This window comes from Periplaneta americana, chromosome 7, assembly GCF_040183065.1.
Source record: "Periplaneta americana isolate PAMFEO1 chromosome 7, P.americana_PAMFEO1_priV1, whole genome shotgun sequence".
In the NCBI taxonomy this organism is placed as follows: Eukaryota; Metazoa; Arthropoda; class Insecta; order Blattodea; family Blattidae; genus Periplaneta; species Periplaneta americana.
In genome coordinates this window covers 67147978-67165804 of record NC_091123.1, presented here as the reverse complement: position 1 = coordinate 67165804, position 17827 = coordinate 67147978, and the positions used below count along the sequence as shown (strand labels likewise).

The 17827-nt window shown below is 35.8% G+C and overlaps 1 protein-coding gene across 1 annotated transcript in view; it reads right to left on the bottom strand.

Moving 5' to 3' along the window:
• Positions 1-12191: 12191 nt before the first annotated feature.
• LOC138703178 (kinesin-like protein KIF23) overlaps positions 12192-17827 on the bottom strand; it is a 68939-nt gene continuing 63303 nt past the window's right edge. The window contains exon 12 of the mRNA XM_069830851.1: positions 12192-14508. Coding sequence (XP_069686952.1) covers positions 14416-14508 — 93 coding nt within the window. The 3' untranslated portion in view covers positions 12192-14415. The remainder of the gene's footprint in view (positions 14509-17827) is intronic.

The following is a 17827-nucleotide window of genomic DNA, read 5'->3' as shown; positions in this document are numbered from 1 at the left end:
TTAACCATTTATGTTGCCCATACCAGGATGCAATAGAAACTCACGTTTTAAGATTATCTGTCAGAAAAATTGTCAGCGATGTCGTAGGTATCTCCGTAGACTCTCTCTTTATTTAAAACTTCCTTTCTTTCAATATTATTTCTTCTTGAAAAAAGGACTCTTTAACAATGAATTAACTACACCAGCATTATTTCTCGCATTTATTTCTGTTTATATTTTCCCGAAACATATAACAACACTGGCCTAGATTCACTACTGTACTACGAATTACAATAGTACAACACCCTCGCTTAAGTCATAAAGTGAGACATAAGGGGAGGGAATAGTGTGGGTCTCTGCCTGCCAAAAAGCTGGAATTTGTGTTATTTATGGCCTATTTAGGAAGACAAGTCACCATTGCTATTCCCACCCCACTCTACCCTTGAGGCCGGCCCATGGATGTGAGGAGTGAAACCTGACCAGGCCACGAGGCCAGACGAATTGTGCCTCAGCTACAACGTTTTAAGCGCAAGCTCAAACCCCGCGAAAATACAGGAAATTCAGAAGACAGACCCGGCGCGAACGATTCTGGCCTCAGGAACAAATTTTACTGCAAAACAGGTCTATATACATCACAACCAGACCCGGCACGAGCAATTCTGGCCTCAGGAGTAAATTTTACTGCAAAACAGGTCTATATACATCACAAAGTTTTAAAATGCTTCTACAGCGATACTTCATTCAAATAACTAATACGTTATATAAAAACACAAAATTTGATTTCTGTTAAGCCAAGTGACTGAGGCCCGGCCTCACTTGCCTCAGTCAATCAGCCACCACTGGTACATAGAGAATTATATGGCATTAACAATGATAGTCATTGTCCAGTAATGATCGGAAAATCACAGTTAAGCTTTGAGCGCTAAGCATTTCAAACTTTCAATTGCTTCTCCTGAAAAATGTATTCCAAACAACATCCATCATTCACACTCTTCTGTAACACACACAAATTGTTTACAACATGCAACAATGTTGCAAGAAAGTTATCAAACTTTCTCACGTGTTTCTCCATCACATATCCACACCTCTGCCACATGTATATTAGCACGTCTTTGAGAACAGATGAATGAAAGTGTTAATACAAAATGGAATGTAATGTCATTATGAAGCCCTTATCGTGGAATTTGTCTCTAATGTTTTCATAGATAATTTTATGTCTGAAATACTCATCTTCCCTTCGAATTACAATTTTATATTGTCTAAAAAAAATACACATTCAAGGGCTGCACAAATCTTGTAGTTTTTGGAGAGAATTTTTTGTTTTAATTGTCTTACCATGTAAAGTATTATTCACTTCATCAGCATATATAAATCCCACAAGGGTAGCTGCCTTCAGTAAGGGTTACCAAAAGACACAGCATACTAAACAAATAAAAATAAAAATAAACATTTGTGTTATGATTATTATTTTCAAATGGAAGCTACCCTTGGGAAAGTACATTTATTCAATAATTACACTAGAGAACAACTGTTCCGCAGTAAAAAAGAAAGTCGGTAATTCATATGGAAACCGATGCCCTGAGTCCGAAAATGATTTCATTTTTTATGTATCACGTCTAGTTTTGTCGCAATTTCAATTTTTCGATATTTATTGCCGCGCAATATTCACTATACATTAAGCCGAGGTGCCCCCTAGCTGATGGCACTAAATTTCCACAACTGAATATTTTTATTCTAATATTGATCTCAGAATGATGTTTCATCATCCCATCCCCTATCACCCCATCCCCTTTCTCACTTTGCCGGGAAGTTGTTCTTTACAGAAAACCCTAATATACAGTTCTTAAATCTTGTCAGTTGAGCAGCTGGCTTAGTTCTGTGAACAAGTGTGAATTTTGTTACAGTGAAGTCCCTAGAATCGTAGTGCAAAAGCGTGATTTAAAAAATTGAATATGGCGAGTACATCAGGATTGCGTAGGAGACAGTGTATACAAAATCCTTTGAAGTTTTGCTATATTTGTGGGTGTTATATGTTCGATGGAAAAGTTCGTAAAATAGATTCGTTTGTAAAGAAGCTATATTTTGCTTACTTCAAAGTAAAAGTTGGTGACATGATAAATCATTTGCACCTCAAAGTGCCTGTAACAATTGTGTAGAAGGTTTGCGTTGCTGGTATGCAGGAAAATGGAAAGCAATGCCATTTGCTATACCAATGGCATGGGATGGGCAGAGGAATCACTATGAGAACTTATTTTTGTATGTGTAATGTTACTGGTTACAACAAGGAAAACAAGAAATCAATTAAGTATCCAAATCTTCAGTCAGCTTTGAGGCCTGTTTCTCATGGACTTACCTGTACCTACACCACCAGCAAACTGGGATGACAGTGAATCTGAAAGCAGTTCCCCGAATGCAGATACTGAAATGTCTTCTGATCCAGATGAATTTGACAATTCACCAAAAAAATTTACCCAACCTGAACTGAATGAGTTGGTAAGGCAATTAGGACTCACCAAAAAGAAAAGTGAATTACTAGGCACTAGACTGCATGAGAAGAACATGTTGGCACCTGGAGTTACATTTTCGTGTTACAGGAATCGTGAAAAACTTTTCCGGTAATACTGTACACAGGAAGATAAGTGGTATATTGTACAGTTCTAAGAAATCTACTAAAACAGTTGGGAGAGGAGGTATATGAGCCCAAAAGTTGGAGGGTTTTATTGATTCTTCGAAAAGTAGCCTTAAGGCAGTATTGCTTCTTAATGGCAATAAATTAGCGTCCATACCATTTCCACATTCTACAGTCCTAGTGGAATCATATGAAACATTAAGGTTGGTTCTCGAAAAAAATTAAATATCATGAACATGAGTGGCAAATATGCAGTGACCTGAAGGTTGTTGGTTTACTATTCGGACAACAGGGAGGATACACAAAATTTCCATGCTTCCTGTGCGAGCAGATAACAGGGCCAGGAACAAACATTGAAACATTGTATACTGGCCTGAAAGAAAGCAACTAACGCCAGCAGACAAAAATATTAGCAATGTAAGTCTCGTTGCTCATAAGAAAATAAATACTTCCCCAGTTAACTTACATATAAAACGGAGTCATGAAGCAATTTGTCAAGGCACTAGACAAAATACTTTCTTGCTTCCAGTACTTATGTACGAACTCTTCTTCATTGTTACACGCTGAAATCAGGGAGTGAATATTTGATGGCCCACAAATTCGAAAACTGATGATGGACCATAATTTCACCAGTACTTACAATGAAAGAAACAGAAGAAAGTGCATGGAACGCATTCAAAGAAGTTGTGAAGACATTTCTTGGTGACGTGAAGGATCCATGGTACAAAGAAACTGTTGAAAAATGTTGGACAAGTTCAAAGTGCTCGGTTGTAACATGAACCTAAAGCTCCACTTTCTAATGGACCATATAGATTACTTTCAGGCGAATTTAGGAGCCCTCAGTGAAGAGCAAGGTGAAAGCTTCCACAGGACCTAAAAGAGGTAGAGCAACGCTACCAGGGACGTTGAGATGTAAATATGATTGCCGATTACTGTTGGAGTATTGAAGAGAATACTCGAGGACTTCACACACACTAAGATTCCATGGAAAGAGAAAAAGCGAAACCGAGGACGTCTAACATAGGCTACATTCTGAAGGTGAGCTCTCTGCTCTTATAATTTAGTTTAGTAAAATGTTTTGCTTGTACAGTATATAGGCTTAATGTTCCTGTGAATTCTTAACTGTTTATTTTATTGTTATACATCGTAGAAAAAAATAGATGAACGTGTTAACGAATCAGATACATAAAATAATTATATAATTTCTATGAACACGCTGTAACTTATAATTTTATTTTGTGGCAAAATAACGTTTTGCTACATTGCCAAAAAACCTGACGTGGTACGGCAAAACAAAATGCATTTTTGAATTCAGCAGGCCGAAATTAGTAAAAGTTGCACATTTATATTTATACCGCAGAAAAAAAAGTTCTCATTTGTTCCCTAGTGTTATTAGCAGGGAAAGGATTTATATGTAAATACATATTTACTTATAAAGCTAATATAATTTATATTTTGCATTATCTTTATGTTTCACAATGTGTAGGGTTGAAAAATCCTACTTTTATTTTCCATATTTTCCATATTTTAGAGTTTAGTACATATTTTCGTTAATTTCCATATATTTTCCATATTTCATATAAAACAGTCCATATTATATTAGGTTTAACAATAAAACAAAACAAAATTCCATTAACTTTTAAAAATACATTTCAACAATAGAGATTTAAACACATGTTCAGTAATCCCTTTAACATCAGAGTTATTTGAAAATTAGCAGTCCTATCGACAATGGGAAAGTAAGTTACAAAACTGTATTAATTTAATTTAAAATTTTTAACAGACTTCAGTTGTGCAGCTCAACAGTTAAATGCCAGTCAGAGTACACATAGGTTCAGTTTTGTAAATCATACTATAAAGACGGTAAATATGCCAAAAGTACGTCATTCAGTCAATTTAAAATCAAAACTAACAAGTTACATTTCAGAATTTAAAGAAGATGGTTTATCAACTGACAATAAAATATTATTTTGTAATTTGTGTCAGTGTGCAGTATCATCTACACAAAAGTTCCTGGTGCAACAACACATTACAACTAGTAAACATCAGGCCAACAAACAACTAAATTCCAAGCAGAGACAATTGTTTTTAACACAACCAACAACATCGAATGTAAGATCTGAGTTTAACATCGACCTGTGCCGTTCTCTCATCTCTGCTGATATTCCTCTCTACAAACTAAAGAATAAGGTCTTCAGGGAATTCCTTGAAAAATATACTCAACATACAATCCCGGATGAGTCAACACTTAGGAAGACGTATGCTCCATCCATCTACGATGAGACAATACAGAAGATAAGAGATGAAATTAAAGATAGTTCAATTTGGGTTTCCATTGATGAGACTCCCGACAAAGAAGGTAGACTTGTTGGTAATGTAGTTATCGGTTTGTTAAGTGAACAATATTCTGAACGAATTCTTTTACATTGTGATGTTCTAGAAAAGTGCAATAACAAAACTATAGTTAAACTGTTCAACGAAGCTATGGGTATCCTGTGGCCAAAGGGTATTATGTACGATAATGTGTTATTCTTTATTAGCGATGCTGCCCCTTATATGGTCAAAGCTGGACAAGCATTATCTGTTGTATATCCTAAATTGACTCATTTTACTTGTGTGGCGCATGCATTTCATCGTGTGGCAGAAGTGGTCAGAGACAATTTCCCTAAAGTAGATTTGTTGATTTCATCAGTGAAAAAAGTATTTCTCAAAGCTCCCAGTAGAGTTAACGTGTTGAAAGAAATGTACCCTGAAATTCCATTGCCACCAAAGCCAATTTTAACTAGATGGGGTACATGGCTAGAAGCAGTTGAATATTATGCCGAACATATAGACTCTATTAACAATGTTCTCCTTGCATTGGACTCTGAAGATGCAGTCTCAATTGATACTGCGAAAACAGTTACCTGTGACATAAGTGTGAAGAATGACTTAGCTCACATTCAGCATACATTTTCATGCATCATAAAAACGCTCAAAAGTCTCCAAAATAGGCACCTTTCACTATCTGAAAGTTTTGAAATTATAAATAGTACTGTGGAACAACTGAATCGTGGTAGAGGTAAAGTTGCAGATGCAGTAAGAGCTAAGGTGGACACTGTACTTTCAAAAAACCCTGGATATGAAGAACTACAAAAGGTTGTTGCTGTGATGAGTGGTGAATCAACAGTGAAGATTAACTTGGACTTATCCCCAGCAGACATTGTGAAATTGAATTATGTACCAGTTACTTCTTGTGACGTCGAACGCTCTTTTAGTCAGTATAAATCTATCCTCAGAGACAATAGAAGAAGATTCACTTTTCAGCACTTGAAAGAAATGTTTGTAACCTATTGTTATGGTAACAGACAATAAAAATTGTGTTTTGTTGAAACTACATTGGAAGATAAGGTACGTCCATTATATTTTTTGTTTAGTTTGATTAAAATGTACCAATATTTAACGTACATAGTCATTTTTTTATAATTTTAAGTCCATATTTAATTCCATATTTTGGTAAAAATCCATATTTAATTCCATATTTTGGTAAAAATAACTACATATGTATTTACATATTTCATATATTTTTAGTCCATATAAATCCGTTCCCTGGTTATTAGTAATCAGATAGAATATAAAGAAATTTAGGTGTACAGATGATTGCGTAAAATCTGAACAGAATATTTCGTCTTTTCTTCATTATACATCTTGATAACACAACTTTTAACACTATATCACTTCGGCAAACTTATGTGTCTTTCACATGTTAAACATGTTAACAGGTAATAAAATTTAACACGTGAAAGACATATTATACGTTTTCCGAAGAATATTTCATTACGTCTACAGCAATAATTTTCACAATTTTTAAAGGAATTCCAAAAGACTTAAAACATTCAACTGAGAATTTTGGAATTGTTCCCCTTGCTTCGAACAATAACCCAAATACTTCAATCTGTCCTTGCATATGATAATAATCCCTAAAGTATTAAATTGTATGGTCATAAATGGTCTTTCCTTCATCTACTGCTATGGGTTGTTCAACTGCAGTTTCAAAATGCATGGTGATATCATTTATCTGACCACTCCGGAATTCAGAAGTAGTAGTGTGTCTTTCTTAACATCCAGAAGAAATACATCTCTTACCCATCTCCTCACGTGATTTTTGTCAGTTTACAGGAAGTACTTGCATCGACCACGACATCAAATGGCTTATCTTTGTCTCTAAAAGTTGTTTTACTTTAGGTCCAAATTCTTAAAAGCATATGTACAGTCGTGTTCCAAGACTTCCAGCTGCATACTTGTGTACGAATGAGCAACATGCCGTGGATTGCACTACTACTGCATTAATGTGAATTAAGAGACAAAAATTGACTAGAGCATTCATGCGAGAGCTGTGATACGGTGTTGTGGACGCAAGAACGACTTGTAACAACGACTTTCAAGTCAATATATTTCATAAACGAGGAAAAAGCAAAACAACCGAATATCACCACGCTTTTTAACGAACGAAAATTAGCTTAAATTTGCATTTTCATTAAATTCAATCATCATGATCTGGGTGGTTCCCTTGTAAGACTGGTGAAGAATATTTGTATAATGTTGAGATAATATTTAAACAGTGAAGTGACGGAGTAAGAAATAGTCAAGATGAGGGTTGATGATGATTAGGAAGCAAGGAATAAGAAGGAGAAGGCTAGGGGAGGGGGACAGGGAAATAATATAATAAATTGAAATATACAGGAAGAGTAAATCATTTAAGAGTTAGTAATTGTAAATGATAGAAATAAAATAGAAAATGGAGAAAGAATTAAATAGAGAATAAAATGGATAGGAAAGAAAACCATGAGTAGGAAAAGAAGGTGAAAATATGATGGAGACATAGAATATATAGAAGGTGACTGGTAGAAGAAATGATATGAAAGTGAGAGGACATAGTAGATTAGTCTGTGAATAAGAGAAAATAGGAGCAGTTTTGGTCACGTAACGTGTAAAAATGTTAAAGTACTGTAATGAAAGGATATGCTGGCCCATATACGATAATGTGAAGGGCCAGCAGAACCGAATAATATGTTATGGGACAATAAATCATATATCTTATCATAGCCTAGCCTATCCCATTGTATCGTATCGAATCAAATCTCGTGTATATATATATATATATATATATATATATATATATATATATATGTATATATCATATCGTCGGTCCAATGCCAAAACCACGAATGTGCAAAATCTTACTTTTGAGATAAACGCATTTTAATATTCAAAGAGCTCGGAAAAATCAGGTTTTATAGTTACATTTATGTTTTCACTGCCAACATGTGTAACTAGTTATGCTATTTCTTAGGACATACAAATTACCTCATTTGTTTCATATGTTAAGGACATTTTAAGGGTTTAGGTACAGCTTGCAGCAGTAAAATTTTGGAAATATTCAGTTTTTTTTCTCCTCCATTACTGTATTTTGTAAAATACTGAAAATTAGTATGTGTAAAACACTGTCCTTCTGTTATATGAAAAAAAAAATATTTTTACGATTTAAAAAAATTATTTACATTTTTTTTTTTCAAAATTCAGTTCACTGTGCAGTGATGAAGCATTTCCCACATAACTAAAAAACTATCCAACATTCTGTAATAAATTTTTTGTGTGTATTTATGCATGTCATATCTACAATATGATGCAAGATCACTTCTCTACCTTTGATAGATTGTCTGATAAAAATAAATTCATTTTAAAAAATGGTCAAATATCAGTACAAAACAAAAAAAGTTATATTATTTATTAAGGAGTGTAGTTGAAGGAGCATGACATTGTAAACATGAGTTTCAGTAATAAAATAAAAGAGAGAAAATATGAAAAAGTTGTCCCGCACTGTGGCGTCGCGGTCTAAGGCAGGATTCCTAGGATTCGCGTTACAGAATGCGCTCTGGTTCGAGTCCTCATGGGGGAAGAAATTTTTTCATGAAATTTCGGCCAGTGTATGGGACCGGTGCCCACCCAGCATCGTGATGCACTTGGGGAGCTACAATAGGTAGCGAAATCCGGTTGTGAATGCCAGCTATAACGGCTGGGGGATCATTGTGCTAACCACACGATAACTCCATTCTGGTTGGATGATCGTCCACTTCTGCTTCGGCATGTGGGCGTGAGGCCAGCAGCCGGCTGGTCGGTCTAAGTATACATGGGCTCTGGCGCCAAGGATATGGAAAAGTTACAAATTTATGAGTTATGAGGGAAACTCTTCATCACTGCACAGTAAACTGTCACCATTTTGAATTTTGAAAAAAAAATATATAAATAATTTTTTTAAATCGTAATTTTTTTTTTTTTCATGTAACAGAAGGACAGTGTTTTACACATACCAATTTTCATTATTGTACAAGATACAGTAATGGAGGAAAAAAATGTTGAATATTTCCAAACATTTTACTGCTGTAAGCTGTACTTAACCCCTTAAATAATTGTTCGTATTAGTTTTTTCTTCGCATGGCAGAATTTCAGAATGTTTCAAGTGCTGTTTGCAGACGTAATAAACTAATTGTGAAATTAACAAAATCTGAAACTTCCAAACCTGTACTAAAAGCGCTGGCATTAGAAGCTGTGAACAATAGATACCCACCAGAAGAATGGTTACATATCTACACAGATGGGTCTATTATCGATAACAACTCAGGATCAGGAATTACGTGTGCGTTATTCTCATTTTATCAACCAGCAGGACGTCATACAACAAATTTTGATGCGGAAATAATGGCTATTCATATCTCACTCCAACACCTACTATACAGAATAGATAAATTTCAAAATCCTGTCATTCTCTCTGATTCTAAAGCAGCATTATATGCAATAAATTCATATAAAATTATGTCAATCCAAATTAAAGAATGTCACAAAATGATCCAACAACTTCAAAAACTACAGAAAATAATTCAATTGCAATGGATACCTGCACATTGCGGAATTGCTGGAAATGAAACTGCTGACTTTCTTGCCAAAAAAGGATCCAATTTAATTCAGAATACAAATACAAGCCTCCCTTTTACATCCATCAAAAGACTAATTAAAAATAAATATAAAATCAAGCAAAACCAAGCACTATGTACCAAAGTCAAAGATAAAAATTGGAGCATTTTAATAAAAAAACCAGAAATTATTCCAGAAATCCCACGTAAATCTGCAGTAGCAAAATTCAGACTGCTTACAGAACACGATTATTTGGCCAAACACTTGAATAAAATAGGAATTTACACAAATCCAAATTGCCCTCTATGCAACAAAGAAGAAGAAATGACTGAAGATCATCTCATAACCTGTGAAGTTCTACCTGATGGATCCACCACAGAGAAATATTGGAGAGCAAGAACGCTAATGGCTTCGTTGCCAAAGCCCGGCATTAGATAACAACAACAACAATTGTGAAATTAATGGTTTTCAAGTATTTTCAAGGATAATGGGAGGACTTATTTATGATTACAAAATTAATTTTATAGAAATTTTTCTCTTCATTCTTACTTTCTAAAGAATTCTGTTATTGCTACATACACCGGAAAATACTCATTTGTTCAAGAAAATATAAATCATTATTAAATACGATAATATTCTTCTTGTAAAGAGACAAACTCATAGTACTGAAAATATTGAGAAATATGAGAGAACACAATCACTATTCATACTTAGAGTCCTCATCTGCATAAAGTTCAGGTAAATCATCACGAATGTTTCTGTTGTATTTCAATGAGTTGCAAGATCCATGGTACTCCCTCAGTATAGGCAAGATCCTCACACATTATTTTGAGATCCTGGAATTTGGCTTCAGCAATGGACAGATCTGCACTGTAGACTTTTTGGGAGTGGACCCTCACTTGGCCTGCCTCTTGGTCTCTTCAGATTGACTTGATGGAAATCAGATCTGGATTTATCTTTAAAAAATATTTGTCTTGGTTCCGTTCTTAGATACTGCAACCAACGAACATTTCTTCATAGAATGTTGTTTTAAAGTCTTTCTTACGAAAATGACTAAGCTATCAAAGTCATCATGAAGAAGAAGAAGAAGAAGAAGAAGAAGAAGAAACGGTGAAGGTTTTTTTGGATAATACAAATCAATTTTGCCCATCCGTTAGGACAGGACTAAACTGGAACTTGTTTGATTTCTTATCTATCTTGGAATGTATAGAATCACATTCAATTTCGATATATCCATCTGAAAAAATCTGTGATCTTTGGTTTGTAAAGGAGAGTGCTAGTTCAGGAAAAGAATGCACATACCAATGAAGATAGAATTATTTTGTTGTTTCCTATGACTGTCTGACATCATGATTACTGTGTGAGACATCACATAGTTATAAACACAGGGAGAAATTTCTACTGTCCCACTTTTACGTTGAGTCTTATCCTTGATGTAACACTTTGTACCGTGATTTCCAAATTGTATATTCCCAGATTATAAACAGGCAATTTATGGGGGTAAAATATTGGATCTGCCTGTCCCTTTGGTGTATGTAAGACTGTTTGTAGTTCAAAATTGAAGAACAATATTTCCGATCTAGACAAGATAATGCCTTGTATTCATTCCTAGCGTCTTGTGCAGAGTTCCTTTTTCCATGTGAAATTTATAATCGACATTATACATGTATTTTTTTTAAAGATAGAGTAACATTGTAATCATTGATAACCTGACTGTATTTCTTAATACCAACGAAGGTCTAAATCACACATTTTGCATCTCTCCTTAACTCCATTTTGAGCCTTATTAGTCAAACGACTTGTACTAAAATGTAAAAAATAATGGTATATTTGTTGGAAATACGTGCAACAATACTTATGACATAATTACGGAATCAACATAGCACCACACACATTGTTTCTGATATTAATAAAATGTAAAAATAAATAAATGAATGTGTGTGCTCCATTGTTACAAGTCCAATGCCAAAATCACGAATGTAGCACATTCGTTAATGCTGTCTTATTAGTTTGTTATGGTGTCCAGTGCCAAAATCACGAATGCGCCACATTCGCTGCTTTGGCATTGTACATTTTGATCTGGAAGTACATAAGTGTTTTAAGAATTGCGAATAACTCGGAATTGAATGATCATTCACTTATGTGACTTTGGCATAAGAATCTACACACCACACAGACTCAGAAAGTGCACTTAGGTGAAAATGCAAAATTTTGCACATTCGTGGTTTTGGCATTGGACCAACGATATCATTTATCATATCACTAAGACCACAGAATTTCACCTTATGCTTGTCCCCATCTCAGAAACGAATTTGAACACTGCCAAACTAGCAGACACCTACGCAAATTAAAAACTCAACATTTTTCTCCGAAAATTTTGGAACAAGGAATCTCTGCATTATGTCTTCTCGACTACTACGTTCCTAGTCCCAAGTATGAACCGAAGATTCTCTCTTCTTTTTTATTCTACAATTAGACCATGGAGGTCTGTTGCAATATAACTTACGATTTATTTCATATAATTTTTAAGCAGGTACCCGATAATGTGTACTGCTTTACATAATCTAAGGATTGAATTAATAGTCAAAATTATGTTGATAGACATTTACAAATAAAAACAGAATAAAATGTGTTAGTAAATTATACCCTTATATTATACATAGTGCATATTTTTAAAACTAGTACAAAATTGTATCAACAGACGTGTAACACATTTTAACATTTTACATTATACAGATCTACCTGTGTGAAACCCTAGATCATATATATCCAGATTGCTCAGCCTTATAGCCTTCGACGGTAATAACTTTTGTCAGGTTTACTATTCTGCCATCTAATTGTTACATAGGAGTCACGTCATAACTCCCATTTGAATTGCATTACTCAGAGACATAACAAATTCAAACAAATACCTCCGTCTTTGACGGTCTTATTAATCAATTTTCTTTAATTATCTATTTATATTTCAATTTGTATAATCATATTTTTGTAAAAGGCCAGGGTCCAAGAGATCTGGTACTTTTAATAAAAAACATCTTAAAACTCAACTTTTGAATTGCATTAGCGACTGTACTGCCATCTCGTGTTCATTTACGTCGGACAGGTGGCGATCCTGGCAGTTGTTCTCTTCAAAGTGCTGCCGATTTTAACATAGGGATGAGCAATCTGTTACATATATGATCTAGGGTGAAACTAACATTGTTTCTAATATCAAAACATTTTGTATAAATACAATAAGCAAATGTAGCTTCATTGCGAATATTACACAGTGTAAGAAAACTGTAATAATGAATGTTAAATTCTTATGTAAGCAAGTTTAATTTATTTTCCAGGTGATATAATGGATTATAAATAAACAAAGCTGTAAGTTGTGATAAAATATGACAAATTTATTACAGATACCAGTACCTTTGACTGTGATTATACAAAGGTCAATTCAGAGAACAGCTCCACGAAACATCTCACAAACATTACAGTACCAATATGTACTGGTACCAGTATAGTACGAATTTCTACAAGTTTTATTAAAGTGTTTCCAGCATTTCAATCTTTTTTTAAACTTGAATTTGTTACACTTGGTTCATAGATCTCTATACATTTCTTGGTAATAAACGCACTGCGTCCAGCACGTCTGTTACAATCTTTATTATGTGGGAATTTTAAGATGTGAATTATGGGTACAATAAATAATTTGAATACTGAATCACTGAGTTAAATTACTGAAATTAAGCTACCAATATATGAAAAGATGTAACTTAAAATGTCAATAATTTGAAATTAAAATTGTTCATAACAATTAAGAACTTTGAATTTAAAAAAAAAAACTGAAAACTTTAAAGTACCGGTACACTGTGTGCCATTTTCTGTGTATACTTACAGTACTAGTATACAGGATAAGTCATAACTATGTTTGAAAAACGCGTGAGAGTGCTCCTGGATCAAAAATAAGAACAATTCGTTATATGAAAATTTGATGGAAAATGCTTATTTATTGGAAAAAATAGTAATAGTGGCTTTTGTTTTCATAAGTCTGTTCATATTATTGTATTGCTTTTGTTTTGATTTTGTACCATATTACTGTGTTTTTGTTTTGATTGGTCGCAGTGGTCCAGTGCCTTGGCCACCCAGATCACCCGACCTCACCTCATTAGAGTTTTACCTTTGGAGTCACTTGAAGGCTGTCGTCTATGCTACACCAGTGAATGATGCAGAAGAGCTATTGCAACGTGTTGAAAATGCATGCCAATTGATCCGTGATGACAACATGGTGTTTGAGCAAACTCGCCAGACATGTGTACGTCGTGCTCAGGAATGTGTAAACAGCAGAGGGGGACACATTGAGCACCTTTTGTAAACGTTAAATGACACGTTTCCAAACATGTACTTGTGACACAACAATAAGGGAACAAAACATTTCTCCAATAAATAAGCATTTTCTGTCAAATTTTCATATAAGAAATTGTTCTTATTTTTTATCCAGGAGCACGCTCACGCGTTTTCCAAACATACTATACACCCTGTATAAAAATCCAATGAAAAATTGAAGTGTCTATGACGTCTTCAAACTTATAGGCTGTTCATAAAAACTTCGTTGCAAAAATCAAACATTATTAGAAATAGTAGTTTTAAGTATTTTTAAAATTTACTCAGTTGTATTCACAATAAAAATAGCATTACTTAAAATAGTAAGTTGCCGTAAAATGGGGTGAACAGGAATGCTGTCCTATTCACCCCAATTTATGGCAACTTACTATCAATCAAGTACGGAATCCGGTATTTGTAATGTATTTTCTAACAGATCCATTAATGGAGGGGAAGTTAACGAGTGACTTTCAGTTATATTACCACAGAATTGTTTAAGCTACAGCATTTGTTGTACTACCTCTTTGAGGCAGAAGTTTTGGAGACTTCAGAGACTGTTGCTGTGCTGGCGAACGATGAGTTTCAGCCTGCAAAGTAATAATAATAACAATAATAATAATAATAATAATAATAATAATACAGATAAAGGTAAAGGTATCCCCGTGACATGCCATGAAGGCACTTGGGGGGCATGGAGGTAGAGCCCCATGCTTTCCATGACCTCGGCACTAGAATGAGGTGGTGTGGTCGGCACCACGCTCTGACCGCCTTTTACCCCCGGGAAAGACCCGGTGCTCAATTTTATAGAAAGCTGAGTGAACCTTGGGGCCATTCTGAAAGTTTGGCAACGAGAAAAAATTCTGTCACCACCTGGGATCGAACCTCGGACCTTCCAGTCCGTAGCCAGCTGCTCTACCAACTGAGCTACCCGGCCGCCAATACGATAATACTAATAAGTAGTAGTACCAATAATAACAAAAGTAGCATTTACTGTATATAGCAGCCTTTTTTCAACCTTTCTCAACATGTGGCAAACTAAAAGTTGTAATTTAAAATCCTGTGGAACAATCTAAACCAGTTATTCATAACTACAGATTTATTATCATAAAAAAAGTAAAATCACATTTTTAAGCTTGGTCTTTGTGGCGAAAAAGGTTGGGGTTTATCTTGGAATTCTCCATTTTCTCCATATTAGGTTTCTATATTAACGTAGTATCGAATTTTTTTTTAACTGAAGGTGGCTAGTGCGGAAAAGTTGCGACTTATGGCAAGAAGACTGCAGGAGAAAGAAAATTAAATTTAGTCAATATCTTATGTCTCCGCATCAATATTGAAGATTCGAATTTATAATGCACACGACAGTCTGCATACCTATACAGCTAACCCCGTCAACCAGATCTTTTAAAAGTGAGCTAATAGAGTACAGAAGGGAAGCGTCTGGCCCAGTATGTTCTTGCTGCCAATAGGGTTAAGTGAGACAAGAGAGGGATGCTGGCAGTCAGGGTAGTGTCTGCCCAGTAGTCGTATTTGGTAAGCTACACTGGCCAGGTTTGTATCGCTGTTGTTCCTGTGAAATCGTGCATCATATCAGTGGTTTAGTGTAGATGTAATAGCTTTTATGCCCGCGTTGTCATGAGTGGAAAAAAAAATAATTCTGTACTCGCCGTGTTGATGAGAGTACTTTCTTCGCTACACCAGGACCGATAAGATAGTCACAACTTCCAATCTCTTATAAGGATGTGGTAACACATTTTCTTTGGATCAGAGAGTTAAAGACAAATGAACTAGGTGGAAAACACCCTTCAATAAAAGACATCGCTCATGAAACTTGAGACGGTTCCTCGTATAGGATGAGATTTTCATTAGATTAGTATTTCGTGTTAATATTCTTATATGGATAGTAAGAAGCATGGACGTGTAAGTTAGTTTCAAAATCTGAGACGGAAGTAACAGGTGGACAGGAAGGCCGAAAGGAAGCCAGGCTGACAGGAAACATGTGTCCAGGCGTGGAGTTGACTGATGAGGGAATGTATGGACTTTGCCTGCGGGTGGTCAGTAAGATGACGCCAAGCCAGGTTCCACAAGAGATGATCTGGTATATGTCAGAGAATTGGCAGGACGCCGGAAGTAGGGGGATGTTCTAGTTAACGAACAATTTTTGAAGAACGCGTCTTAAGTGACGTAAGTGTAATCATGGCCAATCAGGATTCTTAATAGAGACACGTGATATATAGATAGGAGGGCAAAATTCTATGTTTGGTGGTTGAAAGTAGGGGATAGATTTGGCAGATAGACAGAAGGCAGAGAGAAGGCAGATAGACAGTGTTCGGAGAGGTCGAACTCCACATATTCTCGGCAAACCTAACTCGGAAGTATAACAATTTACGGACTTAGAATTTTTTTAGTGGGTGTAGTAAGAAGTCGTGTGTTGCATTATTATTATAAGTCTGAATTCTTTCCTCTCATCACGTTATCAACTGTCCGTTACATTACTGGTGTTTTATAGTACAAAATATATAATTACGTGAACTCAGAAATTAGTATACCAACTTGCGGGAAGTGAGAGCGAGATATTATACACTTGGACGCGCATTTCTGCTAATCTGAAACGAACACATAGTAATAATAAACGCTTTCATAGTTCTTACCAACAACTTCTGGTGTGCGCCTACATCATTTCAACCTACGAGCACGTCTCCCAAACCCCATGTCCCGACCGTTTTGCAGCTGACCTGGGAACCTCATCCTCTACCGGAGTAATCTCGAGGAGGCTGGCGCCCAAATTAATCAGTGTACGTAGTTAATTATTGACATCGACGTGTCATCCTCGAGATATTTTCCATATTTCGGAGCTGGCAGCCGAGGGCGACGACGACCAACAACAACGACGGCGACCCGCATCAAATTTGGCGTCCCAACGTGGGGCACGAGATGGCAACAATGACCACGGCGGGGATCGACGTGAGAGCCGACAGCCGACGCAGGGTTAATGCGGCTGATGGCAACAATGATCGCGGCGGGGATCGACGTGAGAGCCGACAGCCGACGCAGGGTTAATGCGGCTGATGGCAACAATGATCGCAGCGGGGATCGACGCGAGGGCCGACAGCCGACGCAGTGTTAGTAGAGCAGCTTGCAGTATCATGCAGTGTCAACGACCGACAGCCACAACACCATGCAGACCCCAAACAGCTGAGAACAATGATGGACGGTGGGGGAGACGATCACCCAGGCGTAACCTAGAAGACGTCGATACGTAAGCATAAAGGGTTTCATTTCAATTGTTGTGTCCATATATATGTACATGTGTGTAATTCATTTTGGTAGGGTTTATTTTGTTTTTTTTGAGTTTAAGGGGAATTGTTGAGGATATATTATATATTACATGTTGCTAAGGAGCCAAACTAAAAGTGGAAAAATGGAGACTACAGCAGGGACGAGTACTAGCCAAGATAAAGAAAGTTCGCTAGGTTCGGACAATGTCATGTCGAATAATGTGTTAGAGCGGATATTGGAGCAGATGAATCAGATGAGGAACGAAATGATAGAAACTAGTAATAATTTGAAGAGTGAGATGGCTGAGAATAGTAGCAGGCTAGAGAGCCAGTTCGTTAATTTGAGAAATGAAGTAGCCGAGAATTATAGGAAATTGGAATCTATGCTGGTCTGGAATTGTAGTGAATTGAATATTAAGATAGCCGAGAATAGTAATGAAGTGGAAAGTAAATTAATTGAGAATACTAATGGATTGAATAATAAGGTAGCCGAGAATAGTAATAAAGTGGAAATTAAATTAATTGAGGATATTAGTGAATTGAATAATAAGGTAGACGAGGATAGTAATGAAGTGGAAAGTAAATTAATTGAGGATATTAGTGAATTGAATAATAAGGTAGCCGAGAATAG